Here is an 11,176-nt window from a genome sequence, read left to right as displayed (position 1 = left end):
ACTCATCAGGATCTGCAGAAAAGGTTGATTTCTGTTACTGCTGTATCCAATTAAAATGTAATTTTAATTTTTGAAAATAAAAGCCTATTATAAAAGCCAACAAACATTCACCACTGCTGCGCATCTCAAAGTTAATGTTATGGTTGTTTATTCTGCCGAAACGCCAGTAAAGATATGGATTATTAACACATTAACATATTTATACACACAGCTAGGCCTGTATATAATCTTTTGGTATTTATTTACTTACTATTTGCTCACCCTCAAGTCGTTATAAATCTTTATAAATTTATTTAATCTGTCGAACACTAAAGAAGATATTTTAAAAGAAATCTAAAAACCTTTAACCATTAACTTCCATAGTAGGGTAAACAAATACTGCGGAAGTCAATACCGGTTTTTAGCTTTCTTCAAAATATCATATTTTGTGTTCAACAGAAAATAGAAAGGCAAACAGGTTTGTAACAAGTAAAGGGTGAGTAAACGATAACAGAATTTTCAGTTTTGGGTGAACTATCCAGCAAAATGCTAATGCAAGCAAGATGCTAATGGTCTAATCCGATTCAATGATTTATGCTAAGCTAAGCTAAGCTAAACTTGTCTGAATGAATTCAAAAATGGTAAAACTCAGCTGTTGAACTCTAGAGGAGTTGTAAAACGAGCCTATTTGCGAAAAAGTTTGTCACTTTTTAAGGCAGTCTAAAAGTTTAAATAAAAAACTATTCTCAGTATTTTGAAATGCCCAAGATAACATCATGCATGTTCATGTTATTGAATACTGGCATGTCTAATAATGACCGACAAATGAACTACAAGATGTGATCACTTAGATTCACCCAGTGGTTCCGTAATAAAGATTCTACGCTGCAACAATGCAATCATTTATTCAGCATTGCTGTTTGAATTCTTACAACAGCTAATCTTATTTTTCTCACCCAAGCGTCAACAGGAAATACATACTTCTGCTGAGTCACAGAGACATGCAGTGGTCTTATTATCAGTAATTATCAAATGAGACGTTAAACATAGACAGTCTTGTTTAACGCAATCGCTGATCTTGCAATGACATGCATGTGAGAGATGTTTCCTGTGTGATGTTTTCAGGTGTTTCTGGGATGAAAGGTAACCTGCAGTGGGTGTTGTTGGTATTTCTCAGATGTCAGAAGTTTTGAGAGCTGACTAACTGACTTCCTCCCACTTGAGCACCGCAAAAAGATTGAAAGGCCATCCTCGAGTCCCGTGGCACCTGACCAGATTTAACACCATTGTTCCACCTACGGTCCGTCACACCCTTTTCTTTTAAACTCATACTTCACAAGACGTCCTGGTAAAGATTTAAGCCACTACTGTGGAATATAATTCTTGATCTGTTGAAAAGTTCAAAGAAAAATATATAGTACTTTTTTTAAGTAAAAAAAAGTTAGCCAAAAAGTGTTTTATTATTGTTCGTTCTTTTTAAAATAAATATAATTAAATATTATATCAAATTTTAACTATGAAGCCTAAAAGTAACACTCGCAAAATGAATAAACTCGAGTAAAAATATGCATTAACCAATTTATAAAATATATAGTATAATTTCTACTATTATTAAAAAAATATATACATATAAAAAAATATATACATATAAATAAATAGTATACATATATATATATATATACATATATATATATATATATATATATATATATATATATATATATATATATATATATATATATATATATATATATATATATATATATATATATATATATATATGAGCAATATCACACTCGTAGCAGTGCGATGTGGTGGGAGGCGTGCATTGGCACTAAGTGCCTTAATGTCCCACCAGTGCTGATATACAGCCACATCGCACTGCAACAAGTGTGATATTGCATATGTACAACAGTTTGACATTTACATTTACATTTAGTCATTTAGCAGATGCTTTTATCCAAGGCGACTTACAAATGAGGACAAGGAAGCAATTTACACAACTATAAGAGCAGCAGTGAACAAGTGCTATAGACAAGTTTCAGGTGTGTAAAGTCTAAGAAGCAAAGCATTAGAGCATTAAAGCATTTTTTTGAGAGAGAGAGAGTACAGTTAGTAGTATAGCCAGAGAGGCAATTACAGATTAGGAAGGAAAGTGGAGACCAAATAGTTGAGTTTTTAGTCGTTTCTTGAAGACAGCAAGTGACTCTGCCTTTCTGATGCAGTTAGGGAGTTCATTCCACCAACTGGGCAGATTGAATGTGAGAGTTCGGGAAAGTGATTTCTTCCCTCTTAGGGATGGAACCACGAGGCGACGTTCATTCACAGAACGCAAGTTTCTGGAGGGCACATAAATCTGCAGAAGTGAGAGCAGATAAGAAGGAGCACAGCCAGAGGTCGCTTTCTAAGCAAACATCAGAGCTTTAAATTTGATGCGAGCAGCAACTGGCAGCCAGTGCAAACGGGTGAGTAGCGGAGTGACATGTGCTCTTTTGGGTTCATCAAAGACCACTCGTGCTGCTGCGTTCTAAGGCAGCTGAAGAGGTTTGATAGAATTAGCTGGAAGCACGGCTAGTAGAGAGTTGCAATAATCCAGTTTGAACAGAACAAGAGCTTGAACAATAAGTTGAGCTGTATGTTCAGATAGGACGGGTCGGACCTTTCTGATGTTGTAGAGTGCGAATCTGCAAGATCGAGCAGTTCTAGAAATGTGGTCAGAGAAGTTCAGTTGGTCATCAATCGTTACTCCAAGGCTTTTTACCATTTTGGATGCAGTAATGGTTGCCCCATCCAACTGGATTGAAAAGTTATGGTGAAGAGTCGGGTTGGCAGAAACTTCAAGCATTTCTGTTTTCGCAAGGTTAAGCTGAAGATGATGATCTTTCATCCAGTGTGAAATGTCTGACAGGCAGGCTGAGATGCGAGCTGGAACCGAGGGATCATCAGGGTGAAAGAGGTATAGCTGGGTATCATCAGCATAGCAGTGGTAGGAAAATCCATGTTTCTGGATGACTGTTCCTAAAGATGCCGTGTAGATGGAGAAGAGAAGTGGCCCAAGAACAGAGCCCTGAGGTACCCCAGTGTTTAGATGCTGTAGGTTGGACACCTCTCCCCTCCAAGACACCCTGAATGACCTGTCAGAGAGGTAAGATCTAAACCATTGAATAACAGTGCCTGCAACGCCCAGTGACTCAAGCGTAGATATCAGGATCTGGTGGTTTACAGTGTCAAAAGCAGCTGATAAATCCAGCAAGATGAGGATAGATGATTTAGAGTCTGCTTTAGCCAGTCTGAGATCCTCCACGAGCGAGAGCAGGGCAGTCTCAGTTGAGTGGCCTTTCTTAAAGACGGATTGCTTGTTGTCCATGAGGTTGTTTTAAGTAAGAAAGTCCAGGACCTGATTGAACACTACTTTCTCCAAAATCTTGGCCATGAATGGAAGCAGGGATACCGGTCGGTAGTTTTCAAGTAGCGTTTGATCCAGGTTGGGTTTCTTTAGCAGTGGTGTTACATTCAATTTCAATTTCAATTTCAACATTCAATTCTTGCTAAAAATATGTCTGGCATCATATATTTGTGAATGTGCATGTGTGTGTCAGTGTACCAGTAACAGCGTCCACCTCCTCCTCCACCGAGTTCTGGTGTGTCATGCCGCTGAAGGGAGAGAAGGGCAGGGTTGAGTTCAGGTTCAGTCCCAGCATGAAGTTGTGCACTTTGCCTGCGCGGCCCTCGCGTGTTGTGAACAGGGTGGTGTCGCCCATGATGGAGGTCAACATGCGCTGCACCCAGCTGGCCTGGGCATGACGCTGGCGCTCGTCCTCTGCATCTGCAGACTCTGTGCCTCCTGGGTAAAAGACAAACAGACAGACAGACAATGAGCCTCAGTCTGCTTGCTCACATATTTGTATAGACCTTTTTATGTGTTGCTGCATGGAGGGCACCACCAACGCCTTCTGTTAGGATGCTTAGAACTTCTGTTTAGAATTGTCATCAGTGAGAGCAGTGTTTTTAAACTGGGTGTCAATGATGTTTTGAGTGGCTTTGTGATGCAAAATGTTGATTTTGAAAGGTGTTTTAAAGCCAATATGCTTCTGTCAGATGCGGTTCAAGTGCGAAAGAAAAGCGTTCTCCTAATTTAATGTCTTCCTTCAGATAAAATGTTGAAATATAGTGTCAGTGTTTCTGATCTGTCAGCTGTTATACTCTACTCAATGCACACACAAATCACACGCAATACATCACTGCATTATAAAGAGCAAACAATATTACTGGCATGAAACTTAACAAGTATGTAAGCCATGCAATTTCCAAAAATTATCTATAAGTACGTTACTGATAACACTCTAATTTGCTAATTTGCATGTTGATTCTAATTGGAAGCAGTTACGTTTCATTTAGTTAGTTTGTAATGTGCAGTATTTACCATGGTTTGATGCATCCTCCTTACGCATACATGCAAAGCATAATGGTTAGTTTTGCGTTCTAAAAAAAAGGTCTATATATTGTACTAGCGTAATTTAGTTTGTATATTAATTAGCAAGAATACCAATGCTGGCACTTAAACATTAGACATCAACAAATAAACAAGCAAACCAATAACTAAATAATACTTGTTTTTTTCAGTGCCTAGGTAACAATAAAATATAAATAAATAAATAAATAATTAACTGATAGCAAGCTAAGTTTACCTTTGTAAATGTAAATTAAATAAATAAATACAGCATTATACACTAACAACTGTACATTGGAGAAAAATTAAAAGTAAATACATTTACAGTAAAATAAAAAAAATAGATAAAAAATTAGTAAGATAATGTTTCCTTGCTAGCTACAAACAAATAGAAAATGATTAAATAAACAATTTTATTAATTACAGTTGAAGTCAGAATTATTAAACCCCCTGAATTATTAGCCCCCCTGTTTATTTTTTTCCCAAATTTCTGTTTAACAGAGAGAAGACATTTCTAAACATAATAGTTTTAATAACTGATTTCTAATAACTGATTTATTTTATCTTTGCCATGATGACAGTAAATAATATTTGACTAGATATTTTTCAAGACACTTCTATACAGCTTAAAGTGACATTTAAAGGCTTAACTAGGTTAACTAGGGGGGTTAGGGTAATTAGGCAAGTTATTGTATAATGATGGTTTGTTCTGTAGACTATCAGAAAAAAATATATAGCTTAAAGGGGCTAATAATTTTGACCTTAAATAGTTTTTAAAAATTAAAAACTGCTTTTATTCTAGCCGAAATAAAAGAAATAGAGACTTTCTCCAGAAGAAAAAATATTATCAGACATACTGTGAAAATGTCCTTGCTCTGTTAAACATCATTTAGGAGATATTTTAAAAAGAGAAAACAAATCAAAGGGGGTTTAATAATTCTGTTTTCAGCTGTAAATGTTAGCCCATTACATTAGTAACAATTAAAATATACAAGTAAATAAGAAAATAAATAAATATTTGATAGCAAGCTAATCTTACCTTTGTAAATGAAAATTAAATAAATAAATAAATAAGTTAGATAATGTTAGACTGATAAACATTTAAATAAAGAAATAAATAAATACAGCATTATACAGTTGAACATTTGAAAAAAAAAAAGTAAATAAATTTACAGTAAATTAAAAGAAAAAAAAAATCTTAGTAAGACAATGTTACCTCGCTAACTATAAATCAATAGAAGATGATTAAATAATTATTTATATTAATATATATTAATGTCTTAATAAATTATATTAATATTATATAAATACATTAATTAGATGTTAGACCATTATATTGCTAACAATTTAAATATATAAGTAAATAAGAAAACATAAATGAATGAATGAATGAATGAATGAATGAATGAATGAATGAATGAATAAATAAGCTATTTAATTAATTATACATTAGAAAGTTATACTGATAACCATTTAAATAAATAACAAAACAAAAAATTAATCATCAAGTAAATATGTAAGTAAATCAATAAACTAGTACAATGTTAATGAGCAAGTTAATATTATTAGAAAGATAAATTAATTATTCAATCAGTCAATCAATAAATAAATACAATAATAATAATTAATATATCTTTGGTAAGGATTTAAGTAAAAAAATGCACAATTACAATAGCAATTAAATGAATAAACAAACAAAATAAAACATTAGACAGTTAGCTTAACAATGACAATACAAACAGTATTCACCACATCACGTTTAAGGCATAAAACTCAACACATGAAGAATGCACACAGGATGTAATGACGCAACGCTAAATCTAACAGGGTAAATGACATGCCGCCTGGAAACCCTAACACACTGACCCCATAGCAGCAGTTCATATTTACTGTTGAGCCCTGAACTGAACTGACTGTGTGCATGAGAGAAAATCTTCTCACCTCTTTGAGTTTCCTCCTCATTATCAGCAGAATCGTCACCCACAATGTGCTCTGGTTTAATTTGCTCTGCCAGACACAAGAAACAATGTTTAGATCAGCCGCCTGATAAAAGACACTGTCTTTCTTTACCTTGTTCTGTGCTACATGCAATGAGTAAACCTCACAACAACTCATCTGTGCACAGAAGAAGTGCACTTTAATAAATATTTTGATCACTGAGATCCCCTGATAATTACTAGCTTATTGTAAATGAAACTAGTAGCACATCTGTTAATAAGTCCGGTTTACTTTAGATTAAACTTTATTGTCCATTCTGCTTGGCACAGAAAGAAAATTAGTCTTTAACACTGGATTTAAGACAACAACTGCATACAAACAACAATCACACAATAGCAATACTCATCAAGACAACAACATAAGTTAAAAATGTAAAAACTAAATTAGCCCCATACATATTAGTGCAGATCATTCTTGATAACCACCCGGTTCACTTCAAACAGTGATCCGATTTAAGACAACAACTGCAATTGGTATAAATGACTTTTTATAAGCTTTTCTTCAGGCTTTAGGAATTCCAAACCTGTGTCCTGATCGTAACACTTCAGAAGCTGAGTGAAGGTGATGAGTACTATCTTTAAAAATCGCAAATGTCATTTTTTCCATAAAGGAGTTAAATAGAATCTGCACCGAATGTTGTTTGTGACCAGTTATTTTATTTGCCTGATTGATAATTTGCGATAATTTCTTCTTCTGTTTAATTGTTGCGTTACCAAACCATGAAACAATATAATATGTGAGAACACTCTCTATTAATTATCTACAGTGCATCTGGAAAGTATTCACAGGGTTTGACTTTTTCCACATTTTTTTATTACAGCCTTATTCCAAAATGGATTCAATTCATTTATTTACTCCAAATTCTATACACAATACCCCATAATGACAATGAGAAAATAGAATTTTTTTTTAATTGTTGCAACTTTATAAAAAAATAAAATACCTGTAAAATCAGATGTACATAAGTATTCACAGCCTTTGCCGTGAAGCTCTAAATTGAGCTCAGGTACTTTCTGTTTCCACTGATCATCCTTGAGATGTTTCAGCAGCTTATATGGAGTGCACCTGTGGTAAATTCAGTTGATTGGACATGATTTGAAAAGGCATACACCTGTTTATATAAGGTCCCAGGGCTGACAGTGCATGTCAAAGCACAAACCAAGCATGAAGACAAAGGAATTGTCTGTGGAGATCTGAAAATGGTTGTACACCATCGCTTCCCATCCAACCTGATATAGTTTGAGAGGTACTGCAAAGAGGAATTGGCAAACATTCCCAAAGACAGGTGTGCCAAGCTTGTGGCATCACATTCAAAAAGACTTGAATATGTAATTGTTGCCAAAGGAGCATCAACAAAGTATTGAGCAAAGGCTGTGAATACTTATGTACATGTGATTCTTCAGGTTTTTTATTTGTAATAAATTTGCAACAATTTCAAAAAAATCTTTTTTCACATTGTAACTATGGGCTATTGTGTGAAGTGAAGCTCTATGAATACTTTGCGGATGCACCGTATATTCCCTGTTTAAAGTACTAACATTAAAACTTCTCAACTTGTGGAAGATACTGAGGCACTGACTTGCCTTCTTATAAACAGCCTCTACATTATTATAAAAATTTAGTTTATTGTCAATAATTGTGCCTAAATACTTCAAATTTAAGACCTGCTCTAATATTTTTCTATTTATGATGACTAGTTTATAAAATCTAGTATCTACTGCTCTTATTTGACTTCCCAGACATAGCTCTTTTGTTTTTCCAATATTAAGATGTAATGAACTTTTGCCAAACCAATCTGTGAAGCTATTAACATATTTAAAACATAAGTAGCTATTCATTTCTTCCTGACAGGAACCCAATGCCAGATCATCTGCGTGTTTTCGAAGAGCGAGGTTATCATCATTATTGCTCTGCAGTTCATTAATATATAGAAAATAAAATAGGGGATAATACACATCCCTGAGGTATCCCTATATTTAAAACAGAGCAGTCAGACATAACATGATTAACACAGACACGTATACATAAAATAAATATGAATTGTAAGTGTACATGCTGGTAGTGTGTACTGCATTTGCTGATTATTAACTATATCAAGGTAAAATAAATGCATGATTAAAATGTAATTAATTCAATGTGTAACATGACATATACTGAACAAACTATAAATTGTAACGTCAATTACAGGCCAGAATTACAGGCCACAATTACAGGCCAGAATTATAGGCCCACTGTTACTACATTCCAATAAGCTTCATTATGCGTCTGGACTCACAAGGTTTTTTTTTTTGATAACATCAACTCACATTTCCTTAAACAACTGTTAGGTATAATTCTAGACGATACATGTCGCACTCAAAGTGTGGCAGTTTGTTAATCTTATCAGTTTCGCAGTAAAATTGTGCACTCAAGCATGGTTTCTGTCAACTGTACATGTTTGCACTAGAAGAACTTGTCATAGCACATTTTGCCAAACAAACTTCAAGATATCATAACAACTGATCTTGTGCTACATTCGTGCTCTCTCTGGATGACACAATCATTAGTTTTGATCAAGTTCTTTGTGTCTGATAGCCTAAAAAAAGAAGATTTCCTGTCAATCTGACTCACCCAGCTCCTCCTCCATAGTGCTACTGCTGGTCGTCTCCTTCACACCCAAAACCCGGTTAAAGAGGATGGAGAAAGCACTTCCCCACACACCTGCAGAAAAAAAACAAAAACAAAAAAACAACACTCACAATAAACACTTCATGTATTACTGCAAATATATTCCAATAAACTGAATTATGAAGAGGCGGTTCATCCCGCCGTGGCGACCCCTGATTAATAAAGGCACTAAGCTGAAAATGAATGAATGAATTATGGAGAACTTGCACTCTTCAACTGAGAAATTTCTCTGAAAAAAGTTATGAATGCTTCTGCATGATTAATGTTCTTGATTCAATGTGAGATGCAAAGAACAGCTCACAGTCAGAATAAAGCTTTATGAGAGTGGTTTTATAAATATATATTTATATTTCCACCCATTTGATGGTGCACATCTCAAATTTCAAAATGTATGTATTTAGTTGAATTATTTTTTATTTAAATCAAACAAAGCACCATTTCAACTAAAGATTATTTTGGTGTTTTATCTGTGCTCCAAAAGTGATGTTATATACATAGAAAACCTATTAAATCTAAGTGTCTGCTTTTATGTTTTAAATAGCTTATTTAAAAAAAAGTCAAAATTTCGGTTAAATGTTCAGTTATTATTCAGTATAACCTGTATTTCTTAAAACATCTAAAAGAGCAAGTGATCATGTTAAATGTCATTATATTTTATTACATGGTTGTCGGGTATAGTAAATTTTGATTGGTCACTTGCAACATACCAAGGTACTGTATGCTATTCCAAGATATTAACCTCTGAAACTAATACAACAGTATCATCCAGCTCATTTTCCCCAGGCTGATAAGCATGTCAGGCTTAATTCTACAGTATAATAACAACAGCTTGTATGTACTTTATTCCTTGATTAAATGACTAAGTGAAGTTAGGATCAGGATCACGTGCTTATAATTGATCATGGCTGGTCCTGCATTAAGCCAATTCATGATTCACCAATCCAACGATTCCTAAGTCACCATAAACAAGTTCAATACCACAGTCATCTTTATTATGAAGAATGCCCCTTCCACCCTGACTCCTCCTCCTTTCCTAGATGGGTGGCATGGCAGCCCAGTGGTTAGCACTGTTGCCTCACAGCAAGAACGTCACTGGTTCTAGTCCTTACCAAGTCAGTCAATGTTGAATGCCAAAATTGATCCTGCCACGGCTACATTACAGTTTCTCATTCAACACATCCAGTCGTGTTTTTTTTTTTAAATATCAGGTGGTAATCGCACCAAAGCCTATTAAAAGGTAAGTGAATTACCACAGCGCAAACTTTTCTGTAGTAGTGCTGTGCGTTATTTGTTTACCCCATTAAGGTTACGTGCTGACTGACTGACTGGCTGACTGACAGGTGCGTAATGCGTGAGGCCAGCAAACACGACGTATAGCCGTTTCACTTTACTTCAGGACGCATTAATATCGCTCTGTAGGTCTATTGGAGACATTCATAAATATTCCTAGCAAATCAAATGTTGGAGACATACTCGTTACATAAACGCACTAAATCGCACTTAAGCAGCATTTATTTAAGAGCGCACAAGAAGATCTGCGCTTGAGCAGTGTATATTTAAGGGGGCGTGCCAGAAGTTTTGTGCACGAGCAGAGGAAATCAGCGCGCAAGCAAAAAGATTTGCATTCTCGTAGGCTATTACATAAATGCGAATGTGATCTTGTAATACTGCGCTGACGACATTTGTCATTGAAATAACGCCACAGGTTGTTGGTAGATCTGTGTAAAAATGGCCTGTCGCCACAGCTGAAAAAAATCCTAGAGGAAACACTGTCCATCTCCCCGTGCTCGTGTGGGTTTCCCCTGTGTTACCCCTACCAGGGCTTAATTTGTGCCGGAACAAGCTGGATCCAGATCAGGCACTTCTGAAATCTGATTCGGCACCTCATTTTCTTATTTTACCGACCCCCCTCCTCACACGCACCTTTGCTGTTCACTTTCTTCTGCGACAAAATAAGTAAAACCTAGTAGTTTGAAGCACAGTTGCAAATTATTAAGATTTAAATCAGAGGGGTGTCCAAACTTCTGGAGGACCACTATTTTGCAGAATTAAGCTCCAACTTGCCTAAACACACCTACATGG

General features: G+C 35.2%; 1 protein-coding gene across 1 annotated transcript in view; it reads right to left on the bottom strand.

The window, feature by feature from the left end:
* pla2g4aa (phospholipase A2, group IVAa (cytosolic, calcium-dependent)) overlaps positions 1–11,176 on the bottom strand; it is a 37,283-nt gene that overhangs the window by 9,550 nt on the left and 16,557 nt on the right. Inside the window, exons 12-15 of the mRNA XM_056474589.1 lie at positions 9,038–9,127; positions 6,371–6,436; positions 3,584–3,823; positions 1–12 (exon numbers count right to left, since the gene is read on the bottom strand). Of these exons, the coding sequence (XP_056330564.1) occupies positions 1–12; positions 3,584–3,823; positions 6,371–6,436; positions 9,038–9,127 (408 nt within the window). The remainder of the gene's footprint in view (positions 13–3,583; positions 3,824–6,370; positions 6,437–9,037; positions 9,128–11,176) is intronic.

The sequence above is a fragment of the Danio aesculapii genome, chromosome 2, assembly GCF_903798145.1.
Source record: "Danio aesculapii chromosome 2, fDanAes4.1, whole genome shotgun sequence".
In the NCBI taxonomy this organism is placed as follows: Eukaryota; Metazoa; Chordata; class Actinopteri; order Cypriniformes; family Danionidae; genus Danio; species Danio aesculapii.
This window is presented reverse-complemented; position numbering and strand designations above follow the sequence as displayed.